Source organism: Cyrtonyx montezumae, unplaced genomic scaffold (assembly GCF_038088225.1).
Source record: "Cyrtonyx montezumae isolate F1298 unplaced genomic scaffold, pur_monq_1.0 scaffold_13, whole genome shotgun sequence".
Taxonomy (NCBI): Eukaryota; Metazoa; Chordata; class Aves; order Galliformes; family Odontophoridae; genus Cyrtonyx; species Cyrtonyx montezumae.
The window spans coordinates 2,577,050-2,598,161 of record NW_027071859.1 but is presented as its reverse complement, the minus strand read 5'-3'; the positions used below and the strand labels follow the sequence as shown (position 1 = coordinate 2,598,161).

Sequence of the window (21,112 nt, the reverse complement as noted above, 5' to 3'; positions counted from 1 at the left end):
TAGAGCAACATAAATTTAAAAAAAGTGACAATTTCATCACACAATTACTGTACACTGTTCTTAGGGTTGAATACTTTCCTCTCTCATGCTCTCTCTTTCTCTCTGTTTTAATCTTTCTCATTTTTCTTTTCTTTTTTTTTTTTTCCTTTTTCCTTTTTTTTCCTTTCTCCCCCATGTTTTTGTGTTTTGTTTTTGTTTTTTATTTTATTTTTAGTTTTGGGGGGGATTTGGTCCACTGGAGATAAATCGCCCTCAATGATATATATATTTAAAAAAAATATCAGCAGCAAGACTCTCTTGAAATAGATTCTGTTTGATGTAGCTAGTCTGTCTTTTCTGTTTTGCCCTCTTTCACAGCAGCCTCTGAAGTTTTCCGTAGGGGGGCTTTCTCCGAGTTGGCGTGTCCTTGGCCGGATTCCGCCGCTCCTCCGTTTTTGTGCGATGTGTGCTTTTCCAAGTAGTTCAGCATTTCACTGAGAACAGTTTGGAAAGTGCTTAGGGCAGCACATATTGCAGGAGTTCCAAAGCCATGAGTGATCAAACTGCAGATGGGAAAGAGAAGAAAAGAAATGCACGCACACACATAAATACGCATACACTCACATACGCAGATGTGTTCACAGTACACATATTTTAGAGTGAAAATCAAGCCTTACTCCCTAAAGTATTTATTGCCTGTGAGAGAAACAGGAAAAGAACAGAGCAGTGAGAGCAGACTGCATACAACTTCAAAGGTTGCTTTTGGTAGGAGCATCACTTCTGAAGGACAGATCTACGGATTGCAGATTGACGTGGTATTGTTGACTTCAGATCCAAAGAGGGGATCCATGCCTTAGGCTGTCCAGCCCTGCTACTTTTCCAGTCCCAGAAGGTTTGGTTCCCCCTTTCCTTAGGTGAATGAAGCCAAGTCTGCATAGCTTACTCACAGATCAGACTCATAAGCAACAAACTCTGATTATTCTTTGTGGAGGTAGGTATGGTTGCATACACAGGAGGTAATTAAGCGGTGCCAGGGCAGTTGGCATTGTTGGCATTGTCATGACCATGCTTGCTAAGCTCTCTGAGCATCCAACAGCGTGGATTCCAAACTGCCCTTTGGGAATAATTCTTGGCCCAAACAATGAAGATCAAGTTCAGCCAGGCTAAACTCACAGACAAATGAGTTGTAAAAATAACCAGCTTCCAACACTCTTGCCCTGGTGGTGTTGAAGTTCCTAGGGTGGATTTACCTTATTGCACCTTCAGTCCACATAAGGTGTTTTCTGAAGATAACACAGAGCCTGTTCTTCATGTTTTGTGCACTGCCAAGAGTCTGAATTTCAGTAGTGCTTTTCATGTAACCGTTACTGAAATGAAGCCTTAATGGAGTTGCCAAGCAGTCTCATAGTGGACAAACCTCATCTAAGTCTAAGGATGCATTTCAGTGCACGTATAGGTATATACTACATTTAGGCACCCAGCTTGGCTTCTATCTGCAGATCCAGAAATATTCCTTTTTTCCATAGTTTCTGTGTTGGCCACCAGCTCTGCAAGGATTTCAGGATGTAAGAAATGGCACCAGAGACCAATTTATAAGCAACTGACTCCAGTTCTGTCTGCCTAAATTATGTGTGTGTAGTGTAAGGTGTTCATGTAAGGCCCAGGGCCTCTCAGGTGGTCCTAGACACCTTGAGATGGGCCACTGAATTCTTTTCATTCTTATAATGAATCATCTTGATACATTCTAGGAAGAAGACTGAGCAACAAGAGAAACAAAAGAAACCCAAAGCAAACAAATTAATCCTTCCAAATATTTATCTTCTGTTTAAAACAAAAGTGGAAAACCACTTCAAATGTTGAAATACCATTGCCATTTTTAAAATGCTTATTTGATGCATCCCATTTGTGCTCAGGGAAGAAAACAAGGAGAGGATGAGGAGCTGATGCTTGAGTCTGCAGATTCTTTTCAGAAACTGATACTTTACACTAGTTTGGGTGAAGGAGAAAAATCATATGACAGTGATTCTTACAAAACAATAACTATTTCATCCTATGCTAGTAAGGTCTTGCCCTCTGTGGTAACTGCAGGTGTCTGAAGTACCAAGTCAGTAAAGACTCCAATTTAATACACAGAGCCACACATGTAGGTCAGAAATGGGGACACTTCAATGAGAATTCCTCTCAGTTTTGGCTTCTCAGTCTTTAATGCTCTTTTAGAAAACAGTAAAAAAGTACTGGTGTGGGGAAAAAGGTTATATAAGACATAGATGGTTGTCAGGATGTTGGACATATCAAAAACAAGCATGGGAAAGACTCCAAGATGTCTTTCAGGGTGATCTTCCTTACTCTGCTGGATGTGGGAACCTTGTTTCCTGGGAATGCCAGTACCCAAAGAAAGATACCAAGCTTAAGGGAGTCCTAACCAAAAGGAGTGCTCAGTGTGGAACTCTCTCTCCATTTCATATTGGGAATTGCCCAGACTTTTATGAATGGTCTTCCAAAAGCAATTAACAAATAGCTCACTTTCTATCCATCAATATCCCAGGAACTTTTCTAAGCAGGAAGCTATGTTTATCCCCAGCTAGTAACAAGAGGAAACTGATAATGAAATGTTTACAGGGACTATTTTACAGGCATCGATTAATGATACCACATGACTCTTGAAGTTTGGACTTACAGTAATATATGAATCCTTAAAAAAATTGATTTAATTTCAGGATCATTTTTTGTTTCGATATTATTATATATATATTTTTAGAAATGTCTGCCATACTAAGAAAATAAATCAGTGTAATTGTCTTCTCTGTTTAATGTTTGCAAAACCAGTGCCAGTTCTAGCATACATATAAGGGTATTTTTAGTCCTTTCAGCTCCAATATTAAGGAGTCAGGTGATTTCAAGATTTTGTGTTGGAGTTTATCTTCATTTCTATCCTCTGGAAGTCCGGATAAATGAAAATGTGAAGGAGCTAACATTATCAGAAAGTAAGGAAAATAAAGTCCAAATGTATCAGTACTTGTTATAATGTTTTGTGATTTTTACGTTGCTTGTACGGTTTTCTGAGCCATGTTTTGGAGAACTGACTAAACCAAGAAATATATAAAATATTTATGAACTTGTGTGCTAAAGAAACCAGTTTATCTGTTAGAAGAGTACATACAATCATTCATTTCCGTTAGACAGGAATAGGAATTTTAACAAAGGATTGACTAGAAAAGAATTCTCCTGGCCTTTTTGTCTTTGAACATTTCCACTCTTGAGCAAAAGGAATAGTACTGTGCTCATATAATAGCTCAATACACCCTGAAGAGTGAAGTGGGAATACTACAGTGAAAACTTACAGAGAAAAAATCCATAGGGCTAAGAATGAGGGTAGAAAATGTTCTCAAATGCTGTAGTAGACACCAGAATGGGACAAAATCTGATATTTAGGTGTGTAAGTAAAGGTGTCAACTTGTAGCTATATCCAACTACATTTGGATTACAATAAAACAGACTTAATTCAGTTTCCTACATGAAAGAGTCTTCATTGATTTGAGATGCCCTATGGCACTTGAAACATCCACATGGAATTGGCAGTCAGGATACAGAATTTCTTTAAGTTCACCTTGCTTCTAGGTGTTTAGAGGCTTTCATGGTTACTTTTACCATCTTTACATGATGGCAGTAGATGGCAATGTTTGGGCAACTGAATTGAGCCCTGGGGTTTTAATCGATACAGTCAGAGAAGTCTGGAGTCTGCACACGAAAAGGAGATGTCTCCTTTATGAGAAGCTCCTCCGTTTTTCTGGCTGCACTGTGAAGCTGAGAAAGAATGTGTGTTTGGTGCTACATCAGACACTTTATGATAACAAGAAAGCAAGCACATAATGCAGAGCGCATGAAGAATAGCACCATTTAAAAGAAGCAATGAACTGACTGTATACCTCATAATATCTAAAAAGAAGTTGCATGGTATTGTTTCCTGACCCATATCTTTTCATAGACAGCCAAGTTTCTTGTCTACCTGGGAATCTTAAGCACACAGATATGGAGATCCCTTGATATCGGTATCTGATATTGGTATTTCACTCTGAGCAGAATCTTGGACTTGCCTGAAAACTAATGCTTGTAGGAAAAGGATTTTGATGGGTTAGTTATAAGTCTATCTCCTACATAGATCTGCATTCTAGTGTCTTATATACCACAAATAATGATAAAAAAGCAGTTGTTTTAGAGATTACTTTGTATTTCTTATCAAAACAAAACAAAACAAGAAAAACCCAACAACCTTGAAATAACAATGAAATCTAATGACAACACAAGTTTTGATTCCAGTTGCATGTATTCTTCTCCATAGATGGAGATATGCAAAACTTAAATTTCCCATGATGCTTGTTGAAAGCAGCAATTTTACAGAAAATTTCTGACCAGCTCTCCTGTGAGGGCATATTTTCTTTCAGTCCCACTTTGTGTAATGAGTATAGAAAGGCAATGAGGTACTATCTGCTATTTTATCTTACATTTTTATGAGTAATTCCCACTACTCTAATTTTGGTGAGCTTTGCTTATCCACGAGCCTTTGAAAAATCTAAGGAAGTTGGATAATATCCCTTTGCTGATAAAAGTAAGTTTCAAGCCAGGCAGAAAATTTGATTTTACGTTTAAATCCCAGGCAAAACAGACAGAAGACTAATGGCAAAGTATTAAAATGTTTCCTGAAAGTCATATTTAATTGTGTGATTTTTAGACTGACTGAGCTCCCACCAAAGTCAGTTAATTTTTGGTGTGCTTCACACCTACAAAGAGATTTGCTTTCATTGTAAGACTTTCATTTGTGTTTAAGATCCTGAAATTAAACACAAAGGTTTTATAACCGAATCATCTGGGTATTCACAGCTTTCTAGTACATCTCATTGCAACTTCTATAAGCAAGAAACTTTATTGTTCTGAAATGTAAGGCTAAAAATGTCTGATTTTGGTACTGTTCATAAAGAAGACAATGAATAGCAGGCCAAAATATTATAAATCCTTATGCTTAAGGACATCCAGATCTGTCTGCAATCCTGCCTGGTGCTACGATGCAATTATGTCTGCTCATGTTTTAAAGATGGCCTTACTTAAAAATGAAAAGATCCAGCTCTGCCTGAAGGCTTGGGTTCTCTTTTGGCAGCAACCTCAAGGACTCATCCATACCCTAGGCTAGTGAGACTTCGACATGTGGCAAAAGAAACAGATTCTCTCTCTGTGGGGGGCAAGAGGCCATCTGCACTGAATGTTTACAGCCTCATTTAAAATAAATAAATACTTTAAAACAATAAAGAAAAATCAAACTCAAACTCATTGTATGAAATTTCCCACCATTTTAAATGTGAAGAAACACTTAAAATTAAATAACACATGGAAGATAAGAAATAGTGAAATCTGAAAACATTTTGAATGGCTGTAAAGGAAACAGAAAACATTCAAATAGTCTCACTGATACAAATAACTTCCTAAGTTAGAGGCGTCTCTACTCTTTTCTATTTATAGCAAGGTCACTCTTAAGAGGGTTGTCTAGATTGCTAAGCTGAGATGACTTTACTTCAGAAGGTCAGTGTTTCTAACTGTGACACAAGTTGGACTGATAATCAAAGTGAACACTAGAATATGACCAGCATCTACCATAGGGGTATACAGTCTGTAGGATCAGAGTGGACAATATCATATACAAAAACTGCCTTGCAGGATAGGCTCTCATGCTTGTTTTCCATTCAGAACCAAACAAGCATGTTAAGGATGTGCTCCCCAAACCACATAGTTATTTTACTGCATATAAAAACAAAGTAAGAGAGTAGCACTACAACTGGTGCTTCCTGTTCTTGAATTATTCTATTTCAGATCTGTGGATTTTGAATGAGTTTACACTTCAGGAGAATTAACCAAGGAATGTCTCAGAAATATCCAAGACTGTGTCTATATAATGTTTTCAAGCAACAAACCAAAGATTTAACTATGGTGCACACGGCAATTGTAAAAGCCCTTGGATGTTTGACAAGAAATGTTTCCAGCACAGTGCATTGTATCTCCCAAATAAAACACTGGGCAGCATCATGACTTGCTAATTTTCATTGAGAAAAAGGAAAAAAATACAGGCTTCTGCCTTGTGGATGAAAAGTGGCCTTGCTGCCCATTACTACTCTGGGAGTCAAACACTCCAGTGAGATCATAGAGAGATTCAAGATGACTGGGTATCTTGAGAAGGCATAAGCATGTCCCTCCCACAGACAACGCTTCCTTCAGCTTCTCCTTTCACTTAGTCTTTGGTCACATCTCTGCCTTACAACAAAGCAATAAAGCAAATGGAATTCAATCAACTTTCTAACATGTAGATTTCTACAGTGAAACAGACAACATGGCTGAGAAGCACTATTGCCCTCCTCAGATGAGAAAGACTAAAGCGCTATGCATTATAAATCCACTGATGTCAAAGTAACATTGCATCCCAGTAATTCAGGAATGTGGAGATGTCAGATCTTTTCCTGGAGGAAATGTTGAATTGAAAAAGTGTGTAGTCCCCACAATCTTTGATGAATGCACGTTTGCCCCTTTCTTGGTAAACTTACTTGTTAATGAAGAGAAAGAAAACTGATTCTTATCATATCTCTTAATCCCATAGACTGTGACTTTAAAGGAACCGTAGAATCATCTAGGTTGGTAAAGATCTTCAAGATAATCTAGTCCAACTGTCAACCTACCCTACCAAATCTCACCACTAAAGCAAGACCCTTAGTGCAACACCTACATTTCTTAAACCTCCAAGTATGGAGACTCCACCCTTCCCCGGGCAGCCTGTTCCAATGCTTCACTCTCTGTGAAGAAGTACTGTAAAAGGATTCATGATTTGTCTGTTTTAGTAATTCATCCTCTACACACAAAAATGTCTCAACCCTTTCAAAGGGATTTTGGTTATGAGCAGAGAGGAATGAAATGACATAATCTCTGCCGTGCAAAGAAGGAAGATGATCTTCAAGGTCCCTTCCAATCCAAACCATTCTATGATTTCGTGGTTATGATTCTAAAATTGAAGACAGAATCCTTGGAAAAAGAATACTGGAAAAATACAAGAGGAAGGAACTCGAATGACTTTGACAAACGTAAATCCAAGAAGGAACAAAATGAAAAATAAAGGAATAGAGCTGGGATTAGGGTTAGGGTTAAAGGTTTTATTGAGAATACGTCAGAGCTAGAAGGGTGTGGTTCGACTCAACCAGCTGAATCGAGAGCCAGTTTGAGAGGTCGTAGCAATCAGGGAACTCTAGAGGGCACCAGAGCTATTTCACCACCGTCTCACACCAAGCTCCTTCCAGTCAGTGCATCCAGGAGGCTGCTAGCACCGATTAAGATGACTGGAATTGTGACAGCGTACGCTCTATCTCTTGATAGGAAAAGAAATGTTAGAAAGAGAGAAAAGTACAAAAGGGTGTGTATGTGTATCTGTAATTGCAACCCAGCAGAAAGAATTTGGGCTTAGCTTTTTGCTACAATTTACAAAAATGCTCCAAGATTCAAAACCTATTTCATTGCTCTCGTTTACCCTTCAGAAAGAATGACGTTGCTTCCTTGCTGCTCCCAGTGTCTGAGCCTCTGCTTTTTTGCCTGTCGCTTTTTGTGTCACCTTGTCAGTGTGATGCCAGGCACTCACAGGAGGCTGACAGCTTCAGGTTCAGAGACTAACTAAACGACAAAACTCTTGTCTCAAACAGTTTCATGGGAAAGGTGTTTCATATCAGCTGGATAGCTAGGCAAAATGCAGAATAATTTGTGAGGGTGATGACTGCTTTCATTCTCTTGCTTTAGTATTCTGAGCCTATTATTTTTGTCTGTTTATATAAGGTTTCTGCACTGAAAGAAGTGTCACTTGCAAGGAAGTCGTTTTCCCTTTGCTATTTTGCTGTTTTCATCTTTTATATATAAAATAGATGATGCAGATGTGATTTTGCACCTTGATGAAATGTAACCTTACAGGATCGAATCCAACTTCAGTAACCAGTAATTCATCTTTTCGTAAGTAATGAATGACATCAGTAGGATAGCTGAGCTTTCTGTCCACTTCAAGCCCTTGCAGATGAAAGTGGCCCAAAAGCAGACAAAGAAGGTATGTTTAAACCTACGTTTGCAAGTGGAGAAGGACTAACAGACTGACTAATGAGCTCAGAGAGCTTGTACATGCAGAAACCAAGAAACGTGCACAGCTCCCTTGAGTGTAATCTCAGCAAATATTCTCTTTATAAGGTTTTGTGTCACGTTTTTTTGGCTTCTCAACACAGAACATGGCTCATTTTTGGTGGATTATCAGGCAACTCTAGTTTTTGTGAGATTTTTAGGAGCTGAAAGAGGCGTCTCCCAAGAATTCAAAAGCCCTTATAGCTACTTCTCAGTAAAACGTTATTTCTTCTAATATTGTCTAGATGAGGCCACTCATTTTTAAGAATGCACATCTGCTCATGAAGTTAATAGAAATACACCTTAATTTAATAAAGTATGCCTTCTTGTAAACCCACTCTTTTGCTGCAGTCATGGGCAGACAGGAGAGCTGTTCTGAAGCAAGGGAAGGTTATGAATGCAAATACAGGAAGACACATGTCACAAGAAGACACAATGTGACTCCCAGATCTGTGCATGAATCTGTGGGAAGCTCAGGTATTGCAGTGGGATGGAAAAGAGAAGTAGATATAAGCTCTCTCCACTGAGAAGACAAAGAAGATATAAAGTTAAAAAATATCCTAATTTGGTGTTAACTTTTAGTTGTGTTGGAGGGATATTCTAAATACTTATCTTTATATTGAAGGCTGCCTTAATGCTTTATCAACTGATTTAAATGTGAAATGGGTAAAGCCAGATTCTAGGTCCAGAATTCTATCTTTGAGCAGAAACCATTATATTAGATAAACATACTCATGGGCTTTAATTCTCAGTTAGGTCTTAAATTTTTCTCTGCAAAATTGGACAGCTTCAAAAGGAGGGATGGAAAGTGAACACTCAAGCTCACCCATTCAATTAGAGATGCTATAGGACATGCAGTGTAACTGTAAGGCTGTTGGATGTGACATGGGGCTCACAAAAACCTCTTGAATGGAATGGCAGATGCATGTGAGACAGGATGTTCTTTCACTGCTAAAGTGACCCTAGATCTCCAGACCTGTGAGATAAATGAATGATTCCAAAGTATCTAAACTGGATCTAGGGCATGCCTTTAGTCACATATACCATTGCTGGTGAGGTGTAGAGGGTCTAGGCTCCTCTTCTGGCTGGGGGAGGTCTAGTGCAGTCAGGCCTCATCTCCATTAAGTATTTTAATCTGTAAGGTGGTGGCAACTTTTCCAATTCCAACGGGAACAGGGTTAAAGCTAAGTTGTGCCTGGGAATTGTTTGGGATAGGAAGGGTTGGTCAAGGCCAAATGCACACAAAAAATCACAGTAGCAATCAAGCATTATAGACAGCAGTGTCTCAGTGTCCTGGACCATCACAGAGTCATAGAATCGCAGAGGTTGGAAGGGACCTCCAGAGATCATGGAGTCCAACCCCCTGCCAAAGCAGCTCCCAGCCCAGGGTGCACAGCTCGGTGTCCAGGTGGGTCCTGAATGTCTCCAGAGAGGGAGATCCACCACTTCTGTGTGCAGCTCCAGTGCTCCATCACTGCACTGGGAAGAAGTTTCCACACACATTGTGCAGAACCTCCTATGCTTCAGTTTGTGGCCATTTCCCCTCGTCCTATCACCATACACGGCAGAGAAGAGTCCGGCCTCGTCTCTTTGCCTCCCGCTCCTTAGATATTTATAGATGTGGATCAGATCCCCTGAGTCTTCTTTTCCCAAGGTTGAACAGCCCCAGCTCTCTCAGCCTTTCCTCATAAGGGAGATGTTCCACGCCCTTTATCATCTTTGTAGCCCTCCACTGGACTCTTTCCAGGTGATCCCTGTCTTTCTTGTGCTGGGGAGCCCAGAACTGGACCATGACAATACTGTCTAAAGAATTAGCTTGTATGTGTGTTTGGGAGGGGTCTTATTTTCTACATTCAGTTCCTGAAATACAACAGAAGCATTTCCTTTCTTGACAGCAGGGATCTATGCAACAGAATGTAACTGGTTAATCTGGCCTAGATCTCTGCTCTGGAGGTGACAGGACGAACTAAATGTCAGAGAGGTATCAAAGAGACAGGTGACTTTGGAGTTAACCCCAACCATTTCCCATACTGACATGCTCCTGTGCCACTGAGCCACTGGCATTGTATTAGCAGATTGTGCTGGTTAGCAACGACCCGGATTCAGCAGAATGAACTGTTGGTCTGCAATGCCAGAAGTCAGCTCTTCTGAACTAGTGGCAAGATTAAGGGTTCTGTAGGGTTAGGCAAAGCTTCACCATCTCACATGACGACCAACCTGCACCATATGGTCTCAGGGTATGTATTTCAGAGCTCTTGAACCCCAGGCAGGATTGACTTCACCTGCTGTAGCTCCTGATTGCCCTAGTTCACTATTTCCAGGCTTTTCTAATGTGACTTACTCTCAAAACTCCACATATGTATTGCATTTACAACCATGTTTCTGCTTTCCCTAACCATTCCAACCTCTATTTTTCCTTCCATCACCCTGGATAATTGAGAGCTGTCTTTCAGTTTCACTGAGTGTGAAACTAGGCTCTTTTACCTGTTCTGAATCCAAAGACAACCAATTTACAATGCTAGAGAGATTTGTATAACCTTGCTGTCTTGAAAAAATAAAGAAAGATGAAATCTCAGCCTTGCTGACATCAGTGGGATTTGAAAACAGTTTTAGTTCCAGGATAAATTAAAATCTCAGCTTTTCCCTCTTGCACACACAGACTTATGCATATGTACACAAATATTTTACTTGATTCTGTGGGGCTTTTGGAAGAAGAACCTCAGAATTATAAGTAATAGCATTTTAAAAGGAATTGAGGTTTATCTGAATATTTTTTCCCTTTCTTCTCCCCTGCACTTGTTTTCTCTCACTCTCACTCTCACTCTCTCTCAAGTATCTTCATCTCCCCCTCCTCACGCTCACTCCATTTGGAAAGTGAGGGGCTGAAGAAATGTGTTTCTCTCTTTAATGTTATGGAAACATCTAGCTTCTTTTCTAGTACTGATGTGCTGACTTTGCTCTCTGATGTTTGGACTCATAAATGCATTTACACAGATTAGCCTTTAGAGGACAACGAAGAGACAGTCATGAATCTGGACAAAAAGTCTCAGTATGGAACTGGATTTTTCAGGGTTTTCTTGTTTGCCCCATGGCTTAATGCTAATTCTCTCTTTAGTCATGGCTTTCAGGCTTGACACAACCCACAGGATTATTCCACCTGCTCCTCTGCATTTATCACAGTGGAATCAAAAAAGAGTTGAAGGACTGCATGAGTAGCCCTATAGCACATTATCTCTTCGTGAGTCCACGTTTATGTACCTGCTTAGAAATCTGAGCTGCCTCAACATTTTGCCCATGAGGTAAAGGGCTTTATGATCCAGTCCTGACAAGGTTGGACTTCTCTACACCTTAGTATGTTATATATAGTGCCAGTAAGGCACCTAGCTGAGCTACAGGAAGGGCTGAAGCTTCCCTGAATTCTTAGGCTATGTGTATATTAATACATAGAATATTATGTCTATTATTATAATATATATTAGTAATAATTGTACATATTAGAAATATGTATGCCACTGTGACAAGGAATCCTTTGGTACAATGCTAATTACATTAGGCAACAAAAAACAAAGGATCCTGTTAACAAGCAGCACAAGCAGACAGTATGTGCCTGTAACCTGACACATTTTTGTTTGTTAATATCAATTCAGCATCTCTGCACTAAGATGCTTCAAGATGCACTGAAAAAGAAGAAATCTTGAATAAAACATAACTAATGTGACCCTGGCACGGGTAATGCAAAATAATTGCTGGTATGAACGTGAAGGTCTGCAGAATTGCTTCTTCATGGTCATACAACGCTGAGAAATTATCCTTCCTACAGCCTTGAGTTTTCTGTATTCAGGTCAGACGGGAATCTCAGAGCAACAGCACAAACATGGTTGCACCAGGGGTGTAGATGATCCTCTGTTTTTTTGTGTATTTGGTAAAGTTGTGAAAACTCAGCAGTTTTCAGGCTCACTGGCAGCTTCTTTGAAGATTTCCCCTGTTCTAAGCTTTGTATGAACTTCAGTTTGGAGTTTGAGCAAACCCAGCATTTCTGAGCCCTTCGTGGGGCTGTCCTGTGCTTCAGATGAGACACATACTTAAAGATCTTGAAGAACTGGGACTTGGTGGAAAAATTTCACAGAGAACTGTGAGCTTGTAGATTTACAACTGATTTTGCTTGTATCTGACCTGTGCCAGTCTGTCAACCCTAGTCTTAATAATTAATGTTGAGCAAGTAACATTGCAAGCATGTGGAGATTGTGATTCCACATTTATCGGCGGTGGAGTAATTTATTCCTAAAGAAAACTTTATTTTACCCTAAGGTAGGAGATGCTGGATTCTGGTAGGTATCAGACTTTATAGTCCTTTAGAAAGGGCTTAATGATTGTTCTGATAACACAGATTTATGTGATTCCTCTCATTTTTTTTTTCCTGGTCGTAAAATTGTTCTGTTTCTTTCTGACATCAGATGGCATAAGCATTTATTTATGTATAAAATCTCAACTTTTCACATTGTTGGGAACAGCTTCTCTGCTTAAAGGCAGAACATCTTAACCTCTGATTTTTACAGTAAATCTATAGGAAACTTCATGGGATTTCTGATGATCTTGTGATCGAAATTCAGATCATGTTCAATAATGACTGGAAAACACAAAATCATGGCAAAATATTCAAGGACCTTCATCAGATGTGCAAGTCTATGCACTGCCTTTCCCAAAGGTAATTGTTTGACTCTGCCTCAGTCTGCAGATTTATACATCACTGACATAGAGAATTTATTGTGATTAATCCTACAGTTCTGGAGCGTAGATAGGAATGAATATGAAAAATTCATTTTTGGAAAGGTATATCATGAAAGTCAGGCAGAGGAAGAAGGATGGGAGATGTACCAGTTGACAGCTGTTGTAGCTGAAGCATTTTACCCTGACTGCTGTTACTTCTTCAAGTGCAGGAATCCTTGGAGATCAGCTATCCTCTATCCTGCTTACTTTGTGTGCATGTAATGGAGAATTAACTATTTTCCACAGCCTAGGTAACCCACTATGATCCTTCTTTGAATGTTCTGTGTAAATAAGTATGTTTTCCTTAATGTGCAAGTGTATTTATGTATTTTGGAATAAAAGAGATGGCATGCATAGAGGTAGGTGGTGTGTGCCTGTTTGTGCAAATCACTGCATGGGAATAATATAGAGATTGTTTTAGTGTGTTCATATATGAGTAGGGTGAGCACAGCTCTATGTAAGCAAAAACAGGAATGTGTATGTCTGTGGATCAGGCGTTACCCCAGCTAGCCTTGCTGCAACACATGTGGAAGAAGTGGGATGGTGGGCGTTTTGGGTGCCATTCAAAGCCTGAGGGACTAAAAATTAGCTACTATATCACCTTGCTGATAGGTTTCTGAGGCTCTATCAGAATCTTAATAACAAAAAGATGTTGGGACATTGGGGCACGGAAGCTGTCTGCTCATCCAATGAACAGAATATATCTCATCTGGCTGCACTGAAGAATATGCAATATCTTCCTAGGGCTTTGTAGCATTAAAAAACCCACTTAATATTTTGACTTACAAACTATCATATACTGTTCTCCATGATCCAAGCAATGGCAGAAGAACCTCATATCTTTGATAAATATCTTACATAATCTCATTATTTCAGCATGGCCCTAGGGAAGGGGTTTTCCCATGATTTGTGTATATAGCACACAACACACAGTGAAAATGTGAAGATGTGCAGCAACACTTGGGCTAATAAATCTTGCAAATCCTATGCTGTCTACATGCTTCCATTCATAAATTGGATAAAATTCCAATGAAGTGTGCCATTAGAATTTGTATACAGCAGATATTCATTTCATGGCAGCTTCTTAGGCTGTCTACACCAATAAATTAAGTACTGCTAGGGCATGGGCACAAGAATGAAGTCTACATATTTATAGCACTCTCTGGCACGATTTAGGTCTGATCCAACTTTTATTCTATCAGACCATTCCAAGGTGCTGTTCAGGAGTTCACTGTAGAAGGACCATTCTCAGCAAACTCTGTTTTGAGGCCAGTGTGGTTTGGAGGCTAAAATATCTATATCTTATATAGAATGGGATGATCATGGTGAGATAATGTCAAATGGATTTACAAGCACAGAGGAAGCACTGGAACTGTTTAGAAAATAAATTAGTATGCAGCCAAATTGTTCCTCCATTCATTGTAATTTTAATTCAACTGTATAGCCAACGTGGATGAAAATGTGTATTTCTACACTTCTGGACCATCTTCATTCCCTCCTGATTGGCTTGTGATTTGGCTTACATCTAGAGATATGGAGACTGGACCAGCAGATATAGAAAATGACTGACTCACATACCCTTGCAGCAGTGTGAATACAACTAGCTGGAGGTACTTTCCTGGGTGAGCATAAGCTTCTAATAGGCATAGATAACAAACAGAATGTATAAAATACTGTAGTCTATATGTAGACATCTAGACTTCAGTAAGGGAACAAATACAATTATAACCTCATATGAAGCATTTTCAAAATTTACACATTTTGGGTAATTGGTCTTTTTTCCAAATCATACCTGAAATGTGTTAAATGTCTCTGGATGTCGAGGTCCAGTATTGGAGTCGGTCTGGAGGATCCAAGGGGTGACCTGTCTTGACTCAGAAGGTCTTGGAATTCTTTACATATTTGTCTGAAAGGAAAGCAGATACCCTTAATGAGATAGAGCTAATCCTTTATGAAATGGTGATCCCCATAACACTGGCACTTTATACTCAGTGATCTCATTCTTAACAAATACTTGGCAGAGGCAGTGTTAAAGGAATTAAAGACAAATTAATCCTTCCTCACCTCCTTGTCCAAAATTCCTGGTGCAGGCAACATATGAAATCTCTTGAAGAGGAATAATTCCCCTCTGAAACCATTTTTAGGATTGATATATCCCAATAATGAAGACTTTTCATAGGTAGAATCTACGATCCCAGTTTCAGTATCTGGCAATGGGAGCTCAGGATATGTCTTGCCTGATCTCCCAGCAGTCTAAGGTCTTTAAAGAGGATGGAAAGTCTGTTCTCCTCATTTATCTCCTTCTCAAGATGCCTCAGCACTTGGGATATCTTAATATAGGATCTAACAATATTTTCATGCTTGTGATATTTTTTAATTAGGCTAGTTTGCAAACTGTTTGATGAATGTGCTATTAATTCATTATAAAAGAGAAAAGGAAGAAAGAAAGGAAGTCAGTCCAGCTCAATCTGATCGATGCTCACAGAAGAATGTTACCTGGACCTTGGATGGAAAAAAATAACTTCCTGTCAATTATGATACAGTTATGTGAACTAAAAAAGGAGAGATATCTAGATGTCTGTCTCACAACATCTTTGAATGGGCCCATTTTCCTTTGAGTGTATCAGGAACACAGGCACATAACATGAATTCAGGAAGGCACAATGCCCTCCAGATAATCAGGATTCTCAGCTATGTTGCCTGATACTAGTTTAATACTCAGCTGGTTTGATCTTGTACTGATCACAGTGACTACACGTAAACTAGGAAACTAAGTGTTGTCGGGGTTGTTCTCACATCAGATAATAACATGATCTGATAAGGTCTGTGTGTTTTTGCTCTCTTACCCTCCTAAACTATGTGACTGCAACAAAGCTTCTTCCTGAAAATGGATGCTGGTTTGGGCTATCTCCCACAACATGCACAGAAGATACTACAGAGATCAAGGAACCAGCTCGACATTTTAGTAATACATTATTAAATCTCATCTTGATGCCACAGTGTGTGCATTGCTTACTTTGTTAGTACAGACATAGCAAGTGTGCCTGGGCCCAGTTTCTAATGCTAAAGAAAATCTCTGTGCTCCATGATTGCTGCTAGCATATATTTGCTTTGCATATCTGCTCCTGGACAGAGTTCAAGTTCTTCATCGTGACCTTGTAATGCTTGTCCTTTGGGCCTGGGACATAACAAATATTAAGCGGGCAGACTCCTCTTTTTGTTCTTTAACACACCTCTCCTTGGCCCTGTTCCAAGCAAGGAAACTCTGCTTACGTGTTTTTACTCTTCATTATATCACTGTTCTATAAGATTTGGGTACAGACAAAGCACGGCTATATCCGAAGAGGAGAGGGAATGCAGAAAGCCATTTCCCACTGTGACACTGGACTTCATCCAATTCTGATTTCTCTAAGCACTTGTCATCAGCATGGACCTAGACACTGCTTAAAAGACAGCATCGTCTTAGCCTTTCAGGCAAAGAGATGTATTCAGCAGAAATGTATGTAAATGTGGCATACAGTTTTAATGAATCAGATCCTTAGAGGAAAAACAGTTCCTTTCAACAACTGAAAACAGTCAGTCATTTTGGCTTCCAAACAACCTGCTATCCCCAGTCGGCCCTGTCAACACTGCTCCTCTCTCCTTCCTCCAACCTCTACTTTCAACCTGTTGAAAAAGTTCATCTTACAAGTTCTTATATTTTGACAAAGAGAAGTGTCAGAACCAAGTGTGCAATTAAGTTCCCTTCCATCTTCACATGTCAAAAGTCTTTACTGAGTGTTGCAGACTGAAAGGAAAGGAGAAGAGTTTTTCATTATACATGAAAATCTTTAAAAGGTGGTAACCTACTTTTTCAAGGGGATTTCTACTCAAAGTGGAGTCTCAATGCCTCCACTACCAACAAAACATTACCTGGGGTAGTGTCAGGGAAAAGAGATGACAGCTGTGTACCATGATGGACTGTGACTTTGCATAAAGAAAGATGATTAGAGATTGCCTGTGTCAACATTCTCAGTGGGAAAAAAAAAATAATAAAAAATAAACAAGATAGAGAATTCTGGACACTTCTGCAAGGGAGGCAACTAATGATTTGTGATAGACAATTGGATGTTCTGGTTTATGATCAGGAAAAGGTAAAAAAAATATGTACTGGGCCAGACCAAGAGCTCATCTAGCTCATGATTCTGTCCCTAACAAGCTTATCCTTTCAGTTCCTAGCCAAAGTGTGCTTCATTCTGCCCTTGCTGTCACTTGTTTTCTGTGCTGCATACCAGCTACAGAGTCCATCTGTTCTTCCCATAATAATTGTCACCTAGGGCCCTGAGTTACCATTGTCTAGACCATCAAGTTGTTAGAATAGGCCATAGCACTGCCTTGTTACATCAGCTAGCACTGTCCTAAGGAGATCCCTGTGAGCAAACGTGAGGAATCATTTTTGAGAGGTAGTTTTAGAAGGGTAAATAGTTTAGCACAATGGACAGAGCCATTAAGGTTTTGGTTCCACAGCAGAACAGATTGCTAAAAATGATCTGTTTCATAGCAGAAGATATCTCTGATCTCATTCATTGTGCTACTGTCAATGAAGGCTCAGATCAGGTAGGAATAAACAGGGTGGTGAACTGAATTACTTCAGGTTTAGTGCCCTGTCTGGGTTAAAGAGGGCTATTGGTGTCTAAAGAAGCATTCTGTAGTCTTTATTAGCACATTAACCACAGTTCTGTACATGGAAGAACTGCATCTGCTCAGGATGGATAGGCTGAATGAATGCAAGATGTAGATGCCCTTGTTAACACGGGGAGCTTCTACTAGACAATGGTGACTTTACTACACTGTAATTATCAAGGGTTCTCTTTAGGTACTCATGTGTGGATATGTAGTATGTAAGACATCCATAAGAAATAGCAAATACAAGACAGTAATGAAAAGATGCCTATGAACTTTTTGGAGCAGCTGCTGGTAGATAAGCTGGATAACTGGTTTGTCTCAAATGACTGTAGGTATCAATACTTGGACAATCTAACCCAAACCACCAAAGTTGGATGCCTGAATCCAGAATAGAATTCCATCTATATACCAGGAATTGCAGAAATCATTCTGTTATTTCCTCTTATTTTTCCTTAAGCATCCAAATGTGGAAGATCTTGCCTGCTCTGACAAAGGAATGCACTTATGACTGTCCCAAGTGGGACAATGGCAACACACACAGGAAGTGGCACTCGATTTATTTCTGTAGACAGAATTTATTTCGAATGATTTTCCCACCCTGTAATTTCATTTTCATTTTTGGTAAGGGAAGAACAATTGACTCCATATTCTAGTATCAATTACTAGCACAAGACAGAGTGATTACAAATTTAATGAAATTACAAATCTAGATCTTCTGTACATAGATTGAGTAATATACAGTTCTGTCAAATAGCTATTTGCTATCAAATACATGGGAGTATGGTTGGGAAATGCCAAGTTAATAATAGTAAGTCATGCACCTGCGTGTCCTGTACTATCTGGGGCTGGTCTGTGCAGCACTGTTCTCCTTCCAGACAGGAGAGGGCAGTAGTAGCTCACACATTGACCCATCGGTCCCTACTAGCAAGTGCTCTGACTACAGTCGGCTCTGTCATGGCCTTACATTACCAGCAGAGCACTGATCAATTCGATCGTGCTGATTAAAAGAGGAAAAGAAAAGATGTTTTGTTCCATACTAGTGCAGAATAAGCCTACAAGCATAAAGTTCATGGAGGTTTGGAGTAATCTGTGCCCATGACTCCCTACTTCAAGAGAAGAGGACAATGGGAAAGTAGATATGGAGTGATGAGAAAGAGAAGTCAGAGTATTACATCTCTCAGTGGAGGAAGAACATGACAGTCATCCTCTGATCATTGCAATCTGTAGCAAAGTAATCTCTTTTTAGAGCCAGAAGAGAGAAAATGATTTATATCATCAAAGTGGAATATTTTATAGGTTGGGCAAACCCTTGAGCTAGGGCAATTTACAATCTTAAATCTGGTTTACCTAGTGCACAGTAGTACATCCAGCTTTTACAAAGTTATAGGATGCAGGCTGTTGATGGGCTGTGTATCAGTGTAGAGACATAGCTTGCAGAGAGGAGCTGTTCTTCTCTAGCTATTTTCACGTCTCTGGAACCCCTTGGGCACTTAAATGTATGTAAGTAAGAGTAAGATGACATTCCTCTTTCATTACTCCTTATAACCAGTTTAGGAACATGATTAAAGAGGTCTCCTCAACTTCACATCAAGAAAATTTGCCCATATCACATGGTGCTCTGCTTTGAGAAATATAACCTGCAGCCATGGCATTCACAAACCTGAGAGGTTTCAGTGCATGTAACCTCCGTGTCACCTTCAGGGCAAAGAGCTCTAGGTACAAGAAAGTCACAAAAGCCATACATTCTGTTCCCCACAGGTAGACCAAGCATATGGACACTGAGATGCAAGAGACAATCCTGTGACTGGCCATCTGTCACACATAATGCAGGGCAATTCCTGTTGGACATATCAGTCTGGGTCATACTGGGAAAGAGATTTACAGTGTCTTGGTTTCTGGCCTCAGCTCCCCTGCTGTCTCCCTGTGTAATACTGCAGCATGCCCAGGAGTATGTTTATACTCAAGGCCACTCCATGCAAGTATACCACACACCTAATGTATGTCCAACTTGTTCCATGCTGACTATTCATTCCAGTTTCCCATGGCTCACAAAGCCTAATTCCTCCTTTCTCAAGGCTAATTAACCTAGATGAAATGTTATCCTAACATGATATTACTGCTCCAGGGAGGTGAGTGGCTTGTTTAGAGTAAAGCCTGGTGTCTCTGTATGTCTTTAATGGTTTTAGCTAAGCTCCCCTGCTGGTATACATTGTTCCATTGCCTTTGACTTCAGGGAAATCCTTGAAGTTTTATAACCAGAGAGGATCTACCCCTCTGCAAATGAACGCTCTCTGAGCAAACTAACAATAGTTACCTAACTGAAACTAGTAGTTCAGCAGAAGCTTAGATCTCCTGCTCTCACATCCTTATATTTGCTGTTGTATGAACAGGAGGCAAAGCCAGGATCTGTCCTACAGCTTTTACCATGTGATAACATTCTCTCTGTGTTCCCAGATCACATCATTTTCGTATGGGAAGATGCACATCTCCCTAACTGCAGGCAATGAGAGTGCAACCACTAAAACCTTCTCATGCTGAACAAGGTTCTTCTTACAGCACCCCTTAAGAAGCTTGCTCTCCTTTTCTGACACTGAGCAGTTGTGATGGCAGTCACCACAATCTCACATCTTTATTCCCACTCCTCCCTCCTCCAGCCCCCAGATTCAAAATGGAAAAACAACAGATTTCTTTCTTAGTTTGTCATTATCCCCCCCCCCCCCCACGCTTCTTACTTTGTTGCTAGGATCATCTTTTTCCTTGCTGTCTGCTCTTTCTGTTCCATGTGCTGTCTGGCAATGTGCTCTCCTACCGCCTTGGCAGGGAATTCTGTTTCACAGGTGTAGCCGAAATCTCTGGCCAAATGTAATGCTTCCCCTGTGGGTAAACAAAACAGGTCAGTCTGTTTTTAGGATTTTAGCTTCCTTATACAATTACTACTATTATTATAAATAAATACATAAATAACAAAACACTTTTAGAGATGCCCATTCCCAATCTCTCTGTTACAGATTTCTGTCCATTTCAACTGTTTGTTCTTAATCATCAGATGGTGACAGCCAGAAGATAGGAAGGATGTTCCTGTCATGAGAAAACACTAGTCAAGCCTCCTGGATTCAGCTTCCTCTCTTGTCAATAGAATGCCAAGTAGCTGTGAAAGTTTTATAAACTCATATCATCAATATTTAAGGTGTGAAAATTGGTGAGAAGTGGGAAGAAAACTTCCTGAAGAGCCAGGATTCAACCCTTGATGCTTCACTTTTCTAACTCTGAACAAAGAATAGCCTTCTACCCCAAGATAGATCTGTGGGAATAATATACGTTTCAGCGTAATTCTTGGAGTTAAATCAGCAGACACAGTACATGCCCCACACTGAAGTACAGCAGAAGAAACGATCTCGTTTTCAGAAAAGCTTGCAATCAAAATTGACCAGACAAAATAAAAAGGGAAGGCAACGAAGATCACAGCTGATGTTTTGTCGGTGTGGAAATCAATGTATACACCTTGACTAGGCTTTGT

The 21,112-nt window shown here is 39.8% G+C and overlaps 1 protein-coding gene across 1 annotated transcript in view; it reads right to left on the bottom strand.

The window, feature by feature from the left end:
* Positions 1–223: 223 nt before the first annotated feature.
* Positions 224–21,112, bottom strand: part of TFAP2D (transcription factor AP-2 delta) — a 46,004-nt gene continuing 25,115 nt past the window's right edge. Inside the window, 3 exon segments of the mRNA XM_065730460.1 lie at positions 224–542; positions 14,723–14,836; positions 20,328–20,469. Of these exon segments, the coding sequence (XP_065586532.1) occupies positions 323–542; positions 14,723–14,836; positions 20,328–20,469 (476 nt within the window). The 3' untranslated portion in view covers positions 224–322.